The following is a 21,580-nucleotide window of genomic DNA, read 5'->3' as shown; positions in this document are numbered from 1 at the left end:
GCAAGCACCAGTTCCGCCTCATCTTAAAACGTACTTGATCTATGTACTTGATTACATAGAGGGCTCCAGTTCAAACTTTGTAACACAGTGCAGGCACGTGTGCAAGGGTGACACATAGCCCTCTGATAGGAGTGACATGACGCAGCATATAGCAGGGAGGGGGAGGGCGGGGTTGGCTAAAAACACTAAACACAGGACACGGCAGAAATAACATGCATGTGGGAAACGTGCCCTCCTAGAGGGAATTACAGGGGAGCAGCCATGACACATCTGTCACTGCTGTTATGGGCAATAACAGCAACAAGGCTCACTCAAATGAGGTCATCTCTATGAGCAGCAAAGCGACTGGGGTGGACAGGAAAATATAAAGGCAGAGACAATGGGTGCGTGTGTGAGGAAAACCTTTGAAGGCACAAGTGCACAATTAAAGGTGTATTCGAAGAAGGGAGGAGATCCATCAGTTGCTTTACTTTGTCCATATGCTCACGCTTTGAATGGCAGGTGTGTTGCACCTGGGCGGTAATGTCACTGAGCAGCTGGGGAGTCTGTGTTGTGCTGTTGGATGGGAGGCCCCCACCCAGACTCTGCTGGAGCCCACCGATACTCATTCCCCTAGACACCTAACTCTTGACCTAGCAGTGAACCTAGCCTTCATATTTTTTCCACTGTTTGTTTCCTTTTCCACTGTGTTCCTGGAATATTGTGATGGTGCCTACGCCTTTCCATGGTGTCCGGGAATAATTTTCCAGTTTTTCCCCGATTGGCCTGGGTTTTCTGGTTTTTTGATTCCCTCTGGAAAACACACCCTGTCCAGTGCTTTGTGGCAATTCACTTGTAAAAAAGTGCTATCCAAACACATTTTCACTGATTTTTGATTGATTTTTCTCTTTCATACAAATCTTGATTTATGCTCATTTGGTAAAACTAAAACAATTAGCACTGTGAGTACAGGTTCAAGCAACAATTTTTCTTCATCTAGTTCTGGTCTCTCAAAAGATCCTTTGTGAATAAAGAGAACTCTTCTAGCTAGAACGTGCCTTTAAGATAAACAGTTCTGAGCTAAAGTGTCATTAATTTATCCAGGTTTCTTACCAGCTCCAAAGTATCGCATTTCTGTATCATTTGAAGGGGGCTGGCTAATGTTAGCGTCAGCTGTTGTTTTGTACGATGAACCCCACTGACTGCTGGGATTCCTTTTGTCCGTTGTCATGGTGAGTGATTGTGCAGATGTGCTGTCCATGGGGTGATTTATGGGGACCGCTGTCGGTGGCGTCACTCGCGGCACTGACATCACCCCTTATCACTGAGGGTGATTGTCTTCTGCCGACAGCCCACACCTGCATCATGTCTGTCCGCAGGGTTGGACACACACTCACTCACTCTCACACACACACACACACACCTGGCCAAGACTTGAGTCAGTGGGAAGACTGACTTCACTGACATAGGCCTAACAGGTCTATGTCTATTTCTCATTTTGCTCTCTCTTGCTGGACCAAAAAAGGGACCCAGGATGTTGGACTCAGCCAAAACCTAGCATTTGTTTAGTCCTTGGTTCTCCTTCACTGGGAATTTCATCTGATTTTGCAAACGTTGAATTTAAGCTCAGTCACACAGACTGAAATAAATGCCCTTTATATTGCCCTTTCACCTTGAGTAGTTTCCATTATAGTTTTTTAAACACCAAGAAAGCAAATGAGAACATGTAATGTTGAAAGCCACCATTCTACTGAATGCAGAATTTGCAATGTGCATGATTATTAGTGTGAAAAGCAGGGAAAAACATACTTTTTGGTTATTGCCAGTTATTTTAAGCAATTGATGTCTTCAACAAAGCACCAGTCTATTTCTTTGTACTGCTGTCCCAATGATACTGAAGTAATTTGTGAACAAAAAACTCACATAATAGACAAAAGTAATGTTTGTCCTCTTTTCAGTAATGATTGCAAAACTGCATTTTCCTCACCAAAAATACATAAAAACAGATGGGAACTTTTTACACAATTACTGATCTCTTCTTAAGTCAACACGCTAAGGGACCCCTCTGCAGGTGTTTGCATAGCCATAAAGATAGAGATCACTTATATAATACACATTTCTGGGGGCAGCACAGTCATCTCAGAGGGTGAAGGATTGCTCCTCTGAGCAGCAGGGGGTGGGGGCTCCTCCCGCCTGAGGGGGTCTGCTGCTCTCTGAGAGAGTGAGATCATCCTTTTTGCCAGAGATGTTTTGACATTTTCAGTTTAATCCAGAAGGTGATGAAGTGAGAGGTCCAGTTTAGGTCTCCGTGGCCAAAGGGGTTACCCCTGGCTGGCCCTTAGCTCTGCTGTACAGCTGTGCAGTCTGTGCAGGTTCATGTCCAAACACAGACCCTGGATTTCTGATACGTGCAATCTGGCATGTTGTTGGGTGGCTGGGGGAGGGGGGTGGTTGAAGTAATGTTATTGTACGAGACATTACGGTGATGAAAGAAGGGGTGCCTTTGAGGAACGCAGCACTTGGTTCAAAGCATAGCCCCTCCATTGGCAAAGAGTGGGTCATTCTCAGATCCGAATGATGGAGAGCCACTGAACGGTGGGAATGTTTAGACCTGAAACGACAGCCCAGTTTGACAGCCTACAAAAACGTTTCTGACTACATGTGGCGTGGGCTTGAAACATAATCCTCTACTGATATCTACTCATAAATACTGAGCATTTCGGATGACATCATGCTAGGATTCCTCAACAAGTTACGTCCAGCCACATTCATTTCATACATTTCCTCAGACATTTCCCTGGCAGTGAACACCGACTAGTTAGTGTTTTTTATACGTCGAGGCTGATTCTTGATTGATGATTTTAATCGAAGGAACATTTTGAAATCACCGTTTGTTTAAAAAAAAAAAACGATCAGAGCAAAATTAATTTGGGGCATTGAGTGCTTTCAATGTGCAAGAATTCGAGCGATTTCACCTGCTTCAACTTATGCATGGACGTGTACTCGCGCTGCGCCTTAGGCTGTGATCCAGCTTTCTGTGCACTCTGTTCTGAGTTTATGCACGTATTTCGGTCAGGCAAAGAGAGCGCAGCCCCTTGAGAATTCTGTGTGTCCTAAGAGACTCTGTTGTCAGTCAGGCTGTTGACACTTGGTAATTCTCTGTGGTGACATTCACTGATAAAGATCCCTGTGATCTGTTGATGGGGAGTGTTTTTTAAGCAGAAGCAGACAGAGGCCTTATCGCTACCACTCTTTCTTCTCCACCTTCCGTTCCTGGTTCCAGTTCCATTGCTATGAAGGACTACTGTGTCCCTGAAAGAGCCCTGATCAATGGGCTGTGATAAAGAGTCAATTTTTGAATACAGAGGTCTCTCTCTCTCTCTCTCTCTCTCTCCCTTGCTCTAATCTGGCTCTCTTTCTCCCTGTTACTGTCTCATTCCTCTTCCCTCTTTCCTTTTATCTGTCTGATGTATTTTTCGTTCATTCCACCTCTACCCCCACCCCCCTTTGATCTCCACCTCATTCCTTCACTCCTTTTTTGTTCATGATATCCATCTCATCCTTCTAATATCAACTCAAAACAAAAAAAATTTGTTGGTCTCACACATATACATGTTTCTAGGTGCCTTCAACTCAAAGTGTCAGTATTTACACTCAATACCATGCTTCTACTTTCTTTCCTTAAATGCATCTTGTTCCCCCTCTTTTTGCCTTCATACCTTTATCTCATTTGAACGCAAACTCTCATGTAGAACTTGCTACATCAATACGCTGCCCAACATGTACTTCCTTTAAGCATGGAAAACATGTGACAGGAAATTTGATGAGGGTGTTTTTCTGCAGTGTCATGAGGCATGAGGTTACAAAAAGAAAAAAAAAACATATCTAAAATCTAGACACATAGAAATGGTTGATCTCTTTCTCTCTGTCAATGATTCAAAAATAGAAAACTGGCTTGACAGGAGCAGTGTTGCCAAAGCATTTAAACAGTTGACGAAGATCAACTTTTCTTCTTCATCAACAAGGGGAACAATATAACCACAAAAAAAAACCCAAAAAAGAAAAGAATAAAAAACCCCAAAGAGTAACAATTTCTCTCTCTCTTCTGCCTCTCTCACTCTCTCTCTTTTCATCTCTCTCTCTCCATCTCCGGGTCCGTGGGACACATTGTGAAGGGAGAAAATGAGAGAACGAAGGAGGGGTGAGGGGTTGCAGTTTGTAACTCATCTTGAAGCCAAAGGCCAGGGTCCTGACAGAGAGGAAAGGCGATACTGCTGATGGCCAGATAGGGATCTGTGACTGAAACAGGTCAAAGCATTCCTTCCCCTGGACGTGGCCCGGCCTGTCCGCACTCTTAACCTCTCACCCCTACACCCCCTGTCCCCCTCCACCCATCCCAACAGCTCTCCATAGAGTGTGGGTAAACACATGACCAGTGTTGGCTCATACTCTCTTCCGTTTGGTCATGATGAGCCATCACACCATTGTCAAACCATTAAACAGAGACAGACGTCTAAAGCAGCACAATGTAAATGGAATTTGAATATGCCAATCTGAATTCATTTGCTGTCTGTTGTTAGTGAGGACAGTACTTAACCCGAACTCCCTTGGGTCTAAATTGTGGAATAAAATAAGGAAAACACAGAAACGGCGATGACAAAGACCACATGAGTCTTGGTTATTTTTACTGGAACTGTAAATCAAGTGTAAACAAATGGTTTTACTGGGGCACAAAGCAGTAGGGAGTTGAGTCAGCCTGATGAGGGCCTTTTCAGTTGGAAAAACCCCTGTCACATGTTTGTTTGTGTTGTTCTCTCTCTACCTTATAGTGACCAAAGTGCCTTCCATGTCACTTGTTTACCTGACTCATTGCCTCATGTGATCCCACAGCTATTTTTACCTGTTCATTAACAGGAAACTAGGGGCCCACCTTAACAGGGAGTAAAATCTTAAATGTGTGTCTCCATATTCAGGACTGGCAAGCCAATATAGTAGCCTGCCACGGCAAACACTGAAGTATCAACGCACCTTGCCTGTCCATTTGATGTTGTACTGCATCACCTCTTCTAAAAGATGCGAAAGTGTTTTCTGGACAGACTGATTGGGTTGGTGGCAGGTGACTGAGCCATACACTGGCACGTTTTCATAGTATTTTCTGGACTGTAAATGAATGTGAAATCAGCACCTCTGACAAGTTTGACACAGTTTCACCATTTTTGAGGATATCCCCAGGGCCTTTGTTCTGCTCATACATTTCTTTTGACTAAAAAACTTACCTTGTACACAGAAGGTTGCAGGCTCACATCCAGAGCGGGCGACTGATGTGAACCCTTGAGCAAAAAAATTCAAGACCATCTGCTAAAGAATTAAATTATTATCATTGTTTTTATTAGTAGTATTATTATCACAATGTCAGAAATAATATACAATAACCAATACTAACACTACTTTTATTACTACTAATAATCTACATATATAATATACATATTGTATAAGAACAATCATTTTGGTCATAAAATAAATGTCCTACTACTGAGATGAGTGGCAAGATGAAGGTCAGTCTGCTTACAGGAGTAGAATACACTGCTTTGCTTCTCTGCTATGAAAGTGCATGCATCTGCCTACAGGTTCCGATTCCCCGTTCTGTCTTTAAAAGGGGAGGACAATACCCCTGTTTGTCTCCATGGTGCCAGTATAAGCATTCCACTGCAAAAAATGGCTGGCCCTTTAAAAGCTGGGCTTTCTGTTCTGGGAATGCTGACAGCAGAAGGGTATGAGAATAGTGAACTCTAAGCATTGGCCCTCTTTTCATTTTCTGTTTTTAGGTTCCATTGTGCCTCCATGCTCACCCCGGGCCTTGCACCAAGCTCTGAGATCCAGCTGTGACTTTTTCTCACGGCCTCAGGTTGTCCTGAAATCAAATGGTGAAAACACTTCTCATTTTAGGAATGAGGAGATGGGCGAGGGACGGCCCTGGTTTTTCCTCTCTGCCCCGTAGGGTGAGACCATTTTAAAAATGCAACAGAGGGAAAAAAAAGGGATGAAAGCATTCTACACCCAGTTTGGGCTTTCAATTCCCTCTCCCTCTGAGAATAGCACCCAGAAAGACCTTCTCATAGACTTTGCTCTCTTCCAGGTCGTTTCCCTTTTTCAAAGCCCCCACCCCCCCTTCCTTTGTTTCTCTGTGATTGTCCATCTTTCACATGCACTGAAGTGGCCGGAGGAGGACTCAGCCAGGCTGGCTTGGAATATCAGTGTTGCATGAAAGCGTGGCCACGTCCTACAGCAGTAACAGCAGTGACTCTATTCAGCAAGGCAGCGAGTAATGATGTCGTGTAAACACACAAACACAATGCCACTACAAGTACTAACCCGTGCCCCACAGCGATGCACATTACCGTGCTGTCTCTCCTGGTTTCTCTACATTCTCCCTTGTTGTCCTGTTAACAGTATCCACACAGAAAAAGGGGACACTTCATACTTTGGGAATTCCCCAAGTGAGCTCATTTCTATTTGAATTCCATGCCTTTTTTCCTCCACAGGCATTGCTTTGACATATAATAGTGTGCGGTGAGCCACTGCAGTTCGTAACCTCACATTATGCTCACCCCACAGAAAGCAGGTACCCTGACATGTTTTGGTGATAATAAGATGATTTGTGAAACTCGCGTCTTTGCTGTTTTGGGATACCACTCTGACGCCTACTAACCTACACCTGTATGTTTGAGGGTGATTCATCGCGGGACGTGATTCAGTCTGGAAAATGACTCACTGTTCCATCCATGAGGCTCTATCATCGCTCATTGTCTGCACTGGATCATCGCCCCACACAAAGATTTGTCCCTGCTTTGTGTCAGTGAGGTAGTGTCTGGAATGGGACTTGATCCTGCACGTGAACCGGATTCTCTGGCTTCCACCTGATGTGCCCGAATGTGCGGTGGGGCTGACCTGGCCCTAATCTCATTTGTCACAGAGGCAGTTTTGTCCAAGGTCAAAGACGTGGCTGTCTTCCAGCCGAAAAACAAAAAGCACACTGGAACGGTAGGGGAGCAGGGGGAGAGATGGGAGGCATGTTTAGTCGTGAAGGTTAGTAGGGCATGGAAACACACCTTTTTTTGCCCCCTTCAGAGTTTAGACAGGCTTAAGAAAACATCCGTGGCCTCACAAGACGAACACATGCATGCTTCCTCCTCGGTCCTCTCTCTAATCTCTGTAAAGGCCTTTTAGAGAGTTGGATAGACAGAGGAGAACAAAGGCAGAGAGGAAACCTGGAAGACAGCGGCAGAGGGCTCTGTAATTTATCACCTGTAGCCCCCAGGCGGCCCTCCTCAGCAGGACTTTGAAGCTTTCTGTGCTGGGCCTTTTCTGAATCTCTGTCAGGTGCATTATGTGTAGAAAGGAGAACCGAGCTTGGATGAATGGATGAATGGAAAAGGTAAGAAAAAAGGTTTCACAAGCACAGACTAACATGCCTATCCTACCCGCTACATGTCAACAAATCGTCTCACTTTAACAGACTCAAAAGACTCCAATAAGCTGCTCTCCTGCCTCTCCCATTTAACCATTTAACATCCACTCCACTGGTGCTCTCTCTCTCTCTCTCTCTCTCTCTCACACACACACACACGCGCACAACTAGATTTCCAGTTTAGACAAAGCCAGCGGTCACATTTTATTGTCAACTTTTTACTAGCTTTGGAGCTATGATCTAGTAATGCAGTAGTAATCTACAACATCCCCAAAATGGTCAGACATAATAAAGTACAATGCCTATCAAGTTTGGTATGTGCAGTATCTCAGGCCTAAGAAGAAACAGAAGGTGAGAGTTCATCCATGACACTCAACCCATGACTAAAATACAGGACAAAACTACAATACATATACCTTTATCTGTCAAATACAGCTGTGAACTATACTCAAAATGACCAGTTGTATTATTTTGGGGAGCAACCATTTATTCGTCTTTCTTAGACGACGTGCCCATATTGTTAACCACCTGTTTTTAACTCTTGATCATGCCTGCCCCCGTGTGGTCTGATAGTATTACGAAAAATATCCGCGGCGTCTTTTACTGTCTGCTATCAAAGGAAAGAATGTTTTCAGCATCATTTCAGTCCACGAATCTCAGGTTTGTTCAAAATGTGATAACATAAAAAAATAATTCATTAATGCACGACGTAGTTCTAGAATCGTAGTTCTGTCGATTCGAAATTGTGCAAATATACACTGAAACTATTGTTACGAGGCGACCTTAAATTTCACCAGTGAGGTTTATTTGTAAATTCCTTGGTTTCGTTGGTTAGCGTTGATTTTATTTATATTTTAAAAGTATTAGGCCGATAGCACAATATGGTGGGAACCTTGTTCAAAAGGCAAATAATAATAATTTAAGATGAATAGATAAATAATTTAAAGAACTCATAACACAAACCCAGATCTTAAATTTGCTAATGATACGTATTGTGTGCTGTTTTCCTGGTTGACCACAAAAGACCACGGTCAAGTGTTCCAAAGAAATCTAAGTTAATGTGACCACATGCATCGCCAACAATTATTTCTCTAGCCCTGCAGTAGCACATGCGCATATCTTTCTGCGATACTTTTTGCTTTGATAGAAGTAGTTCAATATTGAACACATATGTGTCTGCTGTATTACTACACGCTTGCGCTGTTTTAAGAATAACCTTTGAATTTTCGCGGATTTATATGTCAAACCCATATATCCTTAGATGCTCCTTTGGCGTTTATTTATAAGCCACACCATGTGGATGGAGCAATGCATAAACAACATATTTTTTCCAGTTGCTGCTCATGAGGTTTTCTGCGGTGTAATTAACAAGCTTTTCCTTAACTGCAGAAACATACCGCGACGGCAGCTGACCATCGAATTATTGGCCAAACCGCAGGAACATGGCCTGGAATTTGCCTGACACTGTGGGAAAGTGTACGTGACGACGTTTTCAATTGCGTCATGACGTAGTGTTGCGCCGCTCTTGTAGGGAGGAAGCAGTGTGGCTACAGGCATCCATATCGCGAGGGAGGGGAAACCCGTTGCCTGTTAGATAATAGAACAAAGCTCCATTAAACCTGATATATACGTATATTTTGGTAAACATCAGATCTCAGACCACAAGGAGCTGGTCGGGTTTAGAGTCGAAGGCGTCCGGACAAGTGGGGACAGACATGTCAGAAACATACGGTAGGTATACAGCTACCTACCACAACACCCGTTCAGACCGCTATTAGCTCGGCAGCTACCGAGCTCTCTCTCAGATAGCCCGTCGATTAGCTGGCTAGCGAAGGTCGTTGGTATGTTAGGCAGTATGCTATTGAGCTAGCTACGCGATTAACTTCTGTAACATTATGTGTTTCGCTTTTAGGACGGAATGGCATCGTTTGAAACACATGCCACATAACGCTATGTCCAGAAATGGTCAATTGGGTCGGTGTGTTGTTGACTGTCACTCAAGCTAGCTAACGTTAACATTAGACTAGTTGGATGAACTTGGTTTCGGACGTGTTTGATGCCATACCAACATGGTTAGCTTTCAACTTTTAAATGACGGCAGCTAGCTAAATAGTCGCAGGCTATCTGACACTGTACATTGTACAACCAGTATAAGTTAGCATCTAGATATTAAACTCAAGTTGATGGATTTCGAAACTTGTGGTTTGTGCACAGCTCCAGCGTTATCTCGCTATCTTGTTCCTGATACCACGGAAGCTTGCAACAGCTGTTACGTATTGTGCTGTCCTGCAGCGAGGTTGTCCACAGTTCAGTCCCCGTGTCCCCCAGTTCAAGTGTGCTTTTTCATCGGTGTTTGTGTCTGGGTTGGGGTTCGGGGTATTAAATGGCGTCTGCCGCTTAGAATTGCAAAAAAATAAACAAGGTGTGAATGGAACGACCTCTGCCGTCCGGTCAGCACAGCATTCTTCACATGACAGATAAACACCGGTAAGTGGAGGCCTGAGTGTTGCATCAAAACAGCGCGAAGAGATTCCGCAGTAAATTTATGTTATCGGACGGAATCGTCAAAGGCGCACCGTCAAAACAAGCACTCTGTGTGCGCGCGTTTTTGGGGGGCGCGCACTGACTGCCAGCTCATGCGTAGGTTCTGTCAGCTTTGATTGTCTTCAGAAGCGTTTATCATGTAAATTTTGCTGTCAGTGTAATCGCAAAACAGTGTTTCATCGGGGTTATATAAGGGTATATAAGTTATATAAAGGTACTTCTTCCAGAACGGCCTCTATGAATTGCTGGCCAACTATATCTCAGTTCCCAACACATCACATAGCTGACATGAAGACTGCTTCAGAAATCCGTGCGCGACCCTAACTCCGTGTAATATGCAGTGTCCATGAATATTGACTGTCTCCATGCAAACTATAAAAAATTGCCCTGACTCAATCCTGTTGGACTCCAGACACCTCTCCTTTATTTTAGGGCTTGTGTGTTATCAGCGGGTACCTTTATTTATGTTCCCTAAATAAGAAACAATAAGACCTCATAAGACCTCATCCTGAGATGGCACATATTCTTCATGTACCAATATATTTTCCTCTAGCTAAACAAACACCTCCACCCCTGCCTCCTTCCCTCTGGTTCTCAGAAATGCAACACTGCTGGTTTGCCCTGGCAGCACAGAGCCATACTTCCTCATACTAATGGGTTGGAGTGAATGCCGTATGGAGGCTCTGTAATAGCTCTCATTGATTTCCTTTTAGTGTTATTTCACAAACCGGAATACTCTGAGTGGTGGAGCTGGGGCTTTGGTAATTTTCAAGCCGTTGATGCATTGTGGTTTAGGGGGAGGGGAAGGAGATACATTCATGCAGTTATGACTCTGGAACTCTGTCACAAAATAATCATACTTGCATGTTTTTAGAGTTTATATTGTAACAAACTGAATTAAGTGCAGTACAGAATGTAGCAATTTACAAGTAGAATACTTGCTAATATTGAATTATGTAGATATCAGAGAGTAATTATATAGATATCAGAGTAAGTTATGCTCAAAATATGTACTTAAATTTTAGTTGTTTTATACTTGCCACCCCCCACCAGAACACCATTAATGGTATGTACCTGTTTATATAAATGGAGTCTTCAGCTACTCTGACTTGCTCAGTTTGCATCATATAACGCTAATGTACACCTGTCGCCAAGATGTGCACCTGGCTCCCAAACTGGATGTTTCTCACAGGTGCTTAACAAATTAAGAGACTTTGTAATGTATAGTAGTTTTGCAGTTTGATCTTGCCGTTCGTTTGAGCGAGAGAGGCCCCTACACCTTGAACGATGGACCAATGCCTACACATTAAGTCCTCGCCAGCCAGAGAGACGGTACACGCATGTTAGCATTGCATGAACGTGGGAAATAAAATGACAGATAACACCCGGGGTACGTTTCCTTGATGGTGCGCTGCTTCATCCTTGAGCAAAGTACTTTGTAGCAGTATCTCCTGTAAGAATCTGGCTGTTTAAATGTGTTTTAAGTATGTTGAATAGTAAGCTATGCAGATAGCCTTGGATTGGGGTTTCTACCAAGCTAATAAATAAGTAATGTGCTGTTATTCAAGCCTCATTCTTGAAAGCAATACAGGTAGTGGTGCGACTTTGTTTGTTGCGTCACAGGCGGGAGAGTGCTGTTGGTTTTGTTTGTGGCTCCAGCTGATGTTTTCAGCTCTGTGTGCCGCTCCCTGTCACGTCTCTGCTGAGGGTTAAGTGATGAAGACGGTGGAAACTGCTGGGGGAATCTCCTGGGACTCACCTGTTGTTGAAAGACGCTGTCTCCGCCTTCTAGATGATATTGTGCAGCGCATACGCGTGTCTCTACCTTTCCTCAGCTGTGCCCTGGTCCCGGCACCCAAGAAAAAAAACAACACTGCCCTTGCAGACGAACCCCTCGGCGGTTAATTGGCTCAGCTGTTAGCCACTTCTGTTCAAGGGAATCGGTGATCGATGGCCCAGGGAGGCCTGTGAAACATACAGAACAGGTTATCATGTGGTTATTTTGAGATAGTTTGTGTTGTTTTCCTTTTAGGTTTCAGTACAGGGTGGCTGGTTCTCATCAGGGATTATTTTGTAACAGTTCCTGCAGTGGGAAACAAAGCATCGTGCTGTTGGCAGCACAGTAGGTGAGAATGTGAACTCAAGGTCATGCGGTCTCTCAGAGCATACATGCAGATATGCCCGTGTACACACAGCTCATGGTTTTGAGCCGCTGACATCCAGTGTTGGTGAGGTGTTTTAGTGATACTGACAACAATACACCAGCCCCCCCTTCTTGTATTCCTGTGTTATAATCAATAGTCAGTGTTTATCCCAGCTGCCATTGGCTGTTTGAGTCTCAGTGACATTGGTGCAGCCTGGGACGGACTGAACGAGATAAAGAGCTGGAGCGGGGGAGTGGTTAATGAGTAAATGATCTTTACTCAAGTAGCTCTGTCGTCCTTCATCACGACAGGACAACATGCAAATCAGGTGGTGCCAGGCGTTGTGAAGTCTTTCTCTCTCTCACATTCTCTTTGTCTCTTTCACCTCCTCTCTCATTCTCTGATTTTCTTTTATACAGACACACCTTCGCTAAAAAACCAGCATACTTGTTTTTGTCCTTCACGCAAAATTTCAATATTTTGAGGTGCAGTCGGTGTTGTGGATGAAGTGATTATGCCAAATCATGACCCTGTTCCATGCATTGTATTACATGTTTGTATTTTTCCTAGTGTTTGTTTTTGACTGTCAGTAGTATTCCATGCTTTTTTGCAGATAGCACTGCAGTGTCCCTGACACAGTTCCATTGTGTTTGAGCCTTAACCTCTTTTTTTGATCCGAAATATGGGAGCGGATCAGTAATGTGCTGTTGCAGCGTCATACGCTGAGTGACTCAGGCAGAGGTCGCATGGAGTCTGACCCCCGGCTCTCTGGCCTGTTCCCCGGGCAGAAGCCGCCCCTGCCTCCCTCCAAAATCCCCCCATTGATCCCCGTGTGACCGGCTAGCTCCCAGGCCCACGCATGCGAACCGCCTTGCCACAGCTGCAGCCCGGGGAACAAAGACCGCTTTCGGACCGCGGGTCAGCGGTTTATCTCAGCGGCCTGCTGCGTGGGTTGGGCCGGGCTGCGATCTGACCCGGCCTGACCTGTGGGGGGGGAGCTGCACCGTCACTGCTTTGTCCCCGTAATGCTCGCGGTGAAAATGTCCCTCGCTCGGGTCTGCGTTCGCGCTTGTCGCGTGGCTGCCCGGCCTTGACCGTGCTCCAGATTCTGTGCGAAAGTGCAGACCTGGCCTTTTGACAGATTGCCATCGTGAAAGTGCTTAAGTGTGCGCACAAACCAGCTTGTGACCGTATGAGTCATTTACTCTTGAGTCAGACTGAAGGAATCGTTGCAAGTGTAAGTGGAGTGTGAACCACTGCTGCCACACGTGGAGCTTCCAAACCCTGGAGTCAAGACCTGGACTAGCTCTGTTCCTTCAGTGACATGCACTGGCGTGTTCATTTAAACAACACAAAAACTATATTAAAGAACATTCAAATAGATTAATTAATAGATGTATTTATTATATGTATTAATTATATGTATTAATATTACATTTAATACAATCCCTAATATAGAAACAAGTGTGTCCATATATTAAACCAGTTGTTTAAGGTTCTAAAATCTATGTATTAGAGTCAATTTATGATTAGTGTTCATCCTCTCTATAGTTTTTGGGGTCACAGAATACTTCCAGTCTTACTTTCACGCTGGGTCATATGAGAGAAAACATTTATTTATGCTTTCACTGGAGTGAATGACACATCTATTTTAGGCCATAGAACTTGTTTTTTGTGATCAAAAGATTAAAAAACTTTACAGTATCAACATTTGTCCGCACAAATACATATACATGCACCCATCCACTCAGGTGAAGAATACAGTGCAAACAACACTAACCAGGTGACTAAGGGAGAGAAAGCTCCTGATCTGATTCCCATAAATAAAGGTGGCGCCCGGTCACCTCCAATAGCATGTCTTTAAAACGCTTATTTTAAATCTAAATCAGTTACAATCAATAATCTAGGTGGTTGAAAGAAAAAGAGGTACATGAGAGTAAAAAATTAAAATAGAAAACTGTACTAATTGAGTATATGGTACTGTAATGCTGTGGCCATCCCTACCCAAGCTTGCACTGTTGATGGCCTCGCTTTATTTATCCTTTCAGTTGTAGTAGAAGTCATTTTTGATAGGCATTTCACCAAAGTACACACAAAAAAATCAAGTAAAGCCTCAAAGCAAGTTTGAAGCTCATTGTCAGAAAATGGTATTTTCTTCTTGTAGTGATGCAGAGGTGATAGGAAAACTGTCTAAATCTGTATGTCACTTGAAATAGGCGTGGTCTGGCTTGGGAGTGAACCGTTGCTGCTGTCGAGAAGGCAGGCAAGGAGTGAACAAAACTCTTCATGGGCTCACCCTCACGTGTCTGCCAACAAAAATGATTAAAAGAGGAAAAATAAACACAGGGACAAATGTAAATACTGTCCCTTTTCAGTGTTGTGTGTGCTGCGGGTTTCCAGAGGCTTTGCCCGATGCCACCGCCTCTGCTCACTGTCTGGCCTTCTCACTCTCATCTACTCTCTCCCCCTCACCGTGGACACATGAGATTTCTTTATAGCCGAGGCACAACAGACTCAGTTGTTTCCATTTTGCCCGATTGCATCAGTTCCTTCTGCATCTGAGAGGGTGTGGTCGAGTTCCCCTTACCCCTCCACAGGCAGCTGTGGCCTGCGTAGAGGAAGCAGCGCTGAAAGACTCAGCCCTTAGTAGGTTTCAGCTTCGGGCTGTAGTTTTATTGATTTTCTTCTGCTCTCTGGTTGCAGATTTCCTGTTCAAGTTCCTGGTGATTGGCAGCGCTGGGACGGGGAAATCTTGCCTCCTGCACCAGTTCATCGAGAACAAGTGTAAGCAGCATTTATTTCTCTCTCACGCTTGTATCAGGGCTCCATCCACGACCTTTTATTTGGTTCAAGACATGTAACGCCTACCTTACAGTCTTTGGACTCCTGGGTAGTAACCAGACCCCGGGTCTGTCTGTTTAAGCAACACTAAATTACAGTATAATGTATTTTAAGGTGTTCCTCACCTTACAGCTACAGAATGCGCAAAACTGTCTCAGGGGAGAGAGCTCTCCCCTTCATTTCTCAGTTTTTATTTGCTCTGATGCGCTACATATCCCCTCTCCAGCGAATAAGAATTGAATGTTATACTCGATTGGAGACCCCCTGCAATAAGGCAGTATTTTTATGATCTTAATATGAGCCCCCAAAGCATAATCTTGGTAGATCTATTTAAACTGAGTGTGTCTTGCGTAATTGTGTTTTTACCCAGAATTTTGTCTGGGGATTACTTGCGCTGAAGCCTGTTTAACTCTTGAGTGAAAGGGATATGCTGCTTGTCTGACAGTCTGTTTCCTCTGTCCTCTACAGTCAAACAGGACTCCAACCACACCATCGGGGTGGAGTTTGGTTCCAGGGTGGTGAATGTCGGAGGCAAGACGGTAAAACTGCAGATCTGGGACACTGCTGGGCAGGAGCGCTTCAGGTAAAGGCCTCACAGTGGTCAGCGGGGGTGACATAATGGGGGGCAGATGGATGTGGGTTCTGCCTGAGTGATTGTTTAAACAGTGGGAGCTGCATTGCTCTTTTCTCCTTGCACTCAATGCATACTGTCCTGATTTGTGTAGACACCCCATGTAACACATCTGGGCACAACATCTCAACACATCTTGTAGACAGATGTGCCATGTGTGAAGAGAAATGCAGCAAGTCCTAAACTGAAGTACTAAACTGAACTAAACTGAATGACAGCAACGGAGGTGTAATTTCTGGGAATTTCATGATGGGATAAAGGTTTGGTTTATTCTAAGGGATATGCCCAGTTGTCTTACACTGTCTGTCCTCACCCCTCCTCCTCAGATCTGTAACCCGCAGTTACTATCGTGGAGCAGCAGGGGCTCTACTGGTTTATGACATCACAAGGTAAGAAGGCAGTGTATTATGGGTAGCGAAACAGTATCTGTCTGTCATCATAATTGGTCATGTTTTGTGAGTAGGGAGAACTGTATTTTGTATCTAAAAAAGGCATGCATACAAAAGCAATGAAAATTCCGGAAAAGGGCAATGAAGTCCATTTCGTTTTCATCAGCTTACCAGATATATAAAACAAAATGAAAAAAGCAGAGGCTGAAGGTTCATTTTACCACATCCTGGGCGGAAAGGGAAAAACAAAGAAGGACCAATTCCTGGGTTTATTTAATCAGCTCTGAGCTTTGCGGCCAGTTACCAAGGCACTGTCATGATAATAAAGACAGAACGAATGCCATAATGCGATCTGACAGGCCCTTAATAAAGTGTCTTCTGCCAGTCCACAAGTCAATTAGACTGACTACTGAGTGTGGCTGAGGCTGTATCTGTCTCCCAGATTGGGCACTGTTAGTAATTCCAGAGCCACTGTACTAAATCTAATCCTCAGTGTGCCCAATAAGGACCTGAGGTGAATTCCAGTGCCCTCTGCTGTGAAGGAGGGCTACAGCCCAACCATGCATAGAACTGCATAGGAGTTGGATTTGTGGAGAATAGTAGTGGAGACTAGCCCTGGCCCAAAGTGCATCAGTTTGTGTTTAATGTAGGTTAATGGCCACAAATCCCAAATCAATGTATATACCTTTTAAATAAACCTTAGGAGAAGCATAATGAACTCCCCTCATGCTCAGACATTGACCAAAAAATGACAGTACTGAAAAGACGGCCAGGATACATACCTTATACTTAATCCAGTATTTATCTTATTTATCTTTAATTGTATTTATTTGTTTGCTATCACTAGATACTGTATGTCTGTCAGTTTCAGGATGGAATAATATGGCATGTAGTGGCCATCTTCAAAACAAAAATGCTTATCCTAACAGAAGTGGAGAAGGGAGTTGAAGAGTTTAAGAGAAACGTTGCAAACTGTTGTAACCTCCACAAATATTTTTTCATACTTTGAATAGCATTTGGAGTTAGTAAGGCCCTAACCTTCAGATCAGATGGTGTACATCTGTTAGGAAAACCCTAAATTTGGGGTAGAATTTGAAGTGTTGTGCTGAAAATGCCGGCCTTCTGTCCCTCAGTCGGGAGACGTACAACGCCCTGACCAACTGGCTGACGGACGCGCGGACGCTGGCCAGCCCCAACATTGTCATCATCCTGTGCGGGAACAAGAAGGACCTGGACGCTGACCGGGAGGTGACCTTTCTGGAGGCTTCGCGCTTCGCCCAGGAGAACGGTAACGCAGCGCCCGCCCGCTCGGCCGCCACCCCGCCGCGTTCCCATTTGGGCCCTGTCACTCTCGGCTCCCCGTGCTGCCACTCACGGTCACATGCCGCCAGACACCCGTCGCCTCTAATTGTCCCTTGTCCTACAAACCTCCGTCAAAATCATCTCCTGTCCCCTCAAGGTGCTTATCAGAGTCATTGTTTTTCCTGTCACCTTCACCTGTCACTTTCCACTTCTCTCCCGTTCCATTATCCCTCCCTGCTCACAATTCCCTGACTTCACTTACCTGTCAGCCGGAATCTGAGCAGCGAATTACGCTGACACGGTGTGGGTTTTCTTTTCCGAATCGGTGAGCCTTGTCCTGTTATCTCCCCGTCTCATTCATTCAGCCTTTTTACCCCCTTACACAGAAAGGCAAGCCTTTCCACTGCCGGGACGTAGCTCTGCACATCTTTGCGTTACTGGGTTCGCTGTCATTTTCTCCCTGCTCATTGTCTTGATTTTATCTTAACATTTGAAGCATTGATCCTCTTTTGAGTTGACTTGTTTTTTTGATTGTGTGTTATCTTTCTTGATTTGATGTTGGCTATGTTGGCTGATCTTGACTGTGCAGAGCTAATGTTCCTGGAGACCAGCGCGCTGACGGGGGAGAATGTGGAGGAGGCCTTCCTCAAATGTGCTCGAACCATCCTCAACAAAATAGATTCAGGTAAAAATAACAGGAAAAGAGCACACTCACCGCTAAACAAAATCCCAGCCAGGGAATTACAGTATCACAGTGTTTGACTTTTTGAACACACAGTATTTAACTATTTGAAGGTATCCATACGCTTGTGCATTTGTGTTTGGGTGTTCACTGCAGGCGAGTTGGACCCGGAGCGGATGGGCTCAGGGATCCAGTATGGAGATGCATCTCTGAGGCAGCTGCGCCAGCCCCGGGGAACCACAGCACAGACCAAGCAGCAGTGCAACTGCTAGGAGCCCCCCCGAAACCCCTGACCCCTGCCCCTGCTCCCATACATGCAGGGCGCCCCCTCCAGGTCAGTAGGACACAGTGCAGCACCTACACTATTAACAGAGCCCCAGTGTATTTGCCACATATAATATGTGGTATATTTATAAAGAATAATGACATTTACATGCCATGTTACATGATTACTTCCAGAATGGGATGCCACCCTTATCTCCTGCATTTCATCTGCTAAGACAGTATGTAACTTGAGCGCTAAGCAATACTAATTCTGTTCTTATGTTCTGTTTCTTTCCACATTTTAGCTCTGGGTGTGGTTGGGTGTGCAGACCTCCCTCCTCCTTCCCACTGCACCCCTTCCACCCCTAGAGGAACCTGGATCCTTCTCCCTGAGGACTACCTGTGACCCCTGACCTTCTGTAACGCATTACCCTATTGGCCCAGAGTGGGTGCAGGGCCCCTGCTGCCTTGGTTGTGAGACTCTGAGCTGGTGCGGACTCTGCCTCGGTGTGGATCACTGGGCTGAGCACAGGGCAAACCAAAGGGGCTCCCTGCAGGTCAGGGTGAGGGGGCAGGTGAGAGGGCTGCAGGACACCATTTTGGACCCTCTGTAGTGATTCTTTTTTTTAACGCTCAATCATCAAGTGCAGATAATTTCAGGTAAAGGTATAAGATGAGTTTGAGACTGTTCGCACATATTTCTAGCTCAGAACCAGCCTTTCCAATACTTAAATGCGGGGTATTGAGTATTGTTTGTGTGTGTGATATCAAAGCAGGATAGCCACCTATGCTATTTCAAACCTGTTCCCAACTGAGACCCCAAAAAGACTGCATTGAGAATTCTTCCTCTTGAAGCCTTCCTGCCTGAGCAGTGGCGTCAGTTCCAGCTTTCAATGATTCAAACCTAAACATAATCAAACGGCTAATTTCAGCAATAGTGGGAATTCCTTATGCAAAGGAAGCCTACCATTGCTGTTTCCTGGTAAGGGAAACTCCAGAGCACTAGTAGATCACTTGTGACACTGATATTCATTGATTATGAATGTTAACCCATTGTATAGTATTGCCAAAGTAACTGTCAAAGATTCAGCTTTATTGAAATGGAAACACCTAACAATCCCCAGAGATGCCTTCTGGCAAAAGCAGAGAGCTTCCCTTGAGTTTTCTTTTCTTTTACATTTTTTTTCCCTTTTGCATTGACACTTTTAGAGGTTGCACACATTTCCATAGCAACCGGTCTTTAACAAGAGTTTAAACAGTCTCTTTGATGGAGGGGAAAGAGCCAGTCAGAGTCTGCCGTAATGGAAGCAAGCCTGTTGAAAGCACAATGTAGAGTGAGCTTTTGGCAAGCCAAGGTTTTCAAGGTGATTCCTGTAGAATGTTATTCTGTACACTGCTAACATTATTGTTTGCTAGTGCTGTCTCTTCCAAAGCAAGGGCCTCGTTCTGCAGCCCCATCACTCTCCCTGTTGTGAGAGATGTCCAGATCAGGGCTGGGTTCCTTTTAACCCTTCACACCCCTCTCCTCCCGCCTTTCCCAATTCTCTGCCATACTCTGGATGGTGGTGGCTTAAGACGTCAGTAAGGAAAGGTCAGACTCCCAAGGCCAAGACTTGAATTTAACATCATACAGCAAAATACATGAAGATATACCTATTTACTGCAGTCCTCAATAGGCTGCTTGGTTTCCACAGGGTTTCAATGCACTTTCTAATGTGCAGCTGACTGAGGTGAAAATCCATGCTGGCTGTATTGACTTGTCAGTCAACTGCTGTTTTTACATGATGCACTATTACAGGTGGTTAACCATGAAGAATGCTAATAAACTGCAGTAAACAGGGTGTGTGGCGGGGGGGTGAGCGGGGAGTGGGGAGTGGGGAGTGGGGGCAGCGTTCTTTTCCCTATTTCCTTCTCTTGGCTGGTTTGAGACAACACACTTCAGCCGAAGCGTAAGGGGATTGTTAAGGTGTGATGCAGTGTGATTGACTGAACTGGAATTCACATAAAATGGTAACTACTCTCAAATCTGCAACTACACCGACATCTTTTTCAAAGGTTTAATCTGCCAGCCCCTGTGCAGTACTTTAAAGTGTCACCTAAGAGAGAGGAGAAATGAGTGATCAGTGATTTACATTGCAGACATCATTCACGATGTGAGTAGTTGGAACTCAGTGAAAATTAAGTCTGTTTCAAAATGACCGTCACAGAAAGTGTTTAGAAGTTTATACTGAGCGTTCAAGCTGTATTGCTTTGTACATGGAATTGGGCCCATCAGGGTTTACATGCATATTGCCCTCAACAAAATATTAAATCCTAATAACTTTGTGATGTAATGGCTGTCCTGCAGCTGAAACCAGAGGCAGTTAGGGGCAGATTTTGGTGCACCAGCCAGGAGAAAATGGGAACCACAATATCTCTGCCATACTTTCTTAATCCCTTGACTGTGATGCTGTCTAGCTGTAGACAGTCTAATTTCTTTGATTTTCCTCAAGTGCACTCTTATTTTTGTTTGTTTTAAATACTGTAACTGTAGAAATATTTACAATGATAAATTACTTGTACAGTCGTTTTGAAGTTCATAAAATCTGAAATATATGTATAATGTCATATAGAAGGTTGAAAAGTACTTATAAAGGACTCATTCCTTACTAAAGAACAACTGAGTCTGCGGTCTTAAAGCAAAACATTCCAGAATAGTCTTTTTGTGCTCCTGTGTGAATTGCCCCCAGAAGCACCTCGAATAAAGAGTTTCCTCATTAACTCGGCCCTGGACCTCTCCCGCTGGTATTGCTCTCTGTGCTGTCTGCGCTCCAGTGGAGTTTTGCCACAAGCACAAACATAATTCTGACCTCCTGACTGTGCAGACCACAGCTTCTGCTGGGAAGAATCAAGCCGTTTGTCTGTGATTGCAACAGGTCGGTCGTGAAACTGAGCTTTTAACACAGCTGCGAGGACGTACAGCTTTGCTCTTGTCTCCGTGTTGTCTCTGCAGGAAATCTCTGGGATACATTGCCTCACTAATAATTGTCCTCACAGAATGTTACTTGCTCCAAGGGTCACATGACTTCCTTTCTTCCCACTCCTTGATCTCCCTTCTTAAGCAGAAATCACTCCCCAATTACCTTGCAGGAAAAACTCAGTTGTTGCTTAGTAACCAATAAGGATTCATCATTATGATCATCATCCTTGCTAAGATACTGTACATCTGAAAAATCTATGCTGTAAATATGGATTTTTTTTGTTTGTTTGTTTTTTTTTGGGGGGGGGGGGGTGAAATGCTTGTGAATTTTAAAGATGATGGATTACAACAACATTTGCTTGGTTATTTTTGTAATT

General features: G+C 44.4%; 1 protein-coding gene across 1 annotated transcript; it reads left to right on the top strand.

The window, feature by feature from the left end:
• Nucleotides 1-8,973: 8,973 nt before the first annotated feature.
• On the top strand, nucleotides 8,974-20,735 carry rab4b (RAB4B, member RAS oncogene family). The gene is made up of 8 exons (XM_036537331.1): nucleotides 8,974-9,178; nucleotides 14,839-14,919; nucleotides 15,445-15,559; nucleotides 15,934-15,996; nucleotides 17,130-17,284; nucleotides 17,888-17,983; nucleotides 18,137-18,314; nucleotides 18,550-20,735. Exons 1-7 carry the CDS (start codon nucleotides 9,163-9,165, stop codon nucleotides 18,250-18,252), a joined length of 642 nt encoding a protein of 213 aa, XP_036393224.1. The 5' UTR covers nucleotides 8,974-9,162; the 3' UTR covers nucleotides 18,253-18,314; nucleotides 18,550-20,735.
• Nucleotides 20,736-21,580: the final 845 nt, after the last annotated feature.

Source organism: Megalops cyprinoides, chromosome 9, assembly GCF_013368585.1.
Source record: "Megalops cyprinoides isolate fMegCyp1 chromosome 9, fMegCyp1.pri, whole genome shotgun sequence".
In the NCBI taxonomy this organism is placed as follows: Eukaryota; Metazoa; Chordata; class Actinopteri; order Elopiformes; family Megalopidae; genus Megalops; species Megalops cyprinoides.
This window is presented reverse-complemented; position numbering and strand designations above follow the sequence as displayed.

Excerpts from the sequence above, each read along its gene's own strand:
- rab4b (XM_036537331.1), top strand. Across the intron at positions 15,997-17,129 it reads CTGGTTTATGACATCACAAG|TCGGGAGACGTACAACGCCC; the intron begins GTAAGAAGGCAG and ends TCTGTCCCTCAG. Across the intron at positions 17,285-17,887 it reads GCGCTTCGCCCAGGAGAACG|AGCTAATGTTCCTGGAGACC; the intron begins GTAACGCAGCGC and ends TTGACTGTGCAG.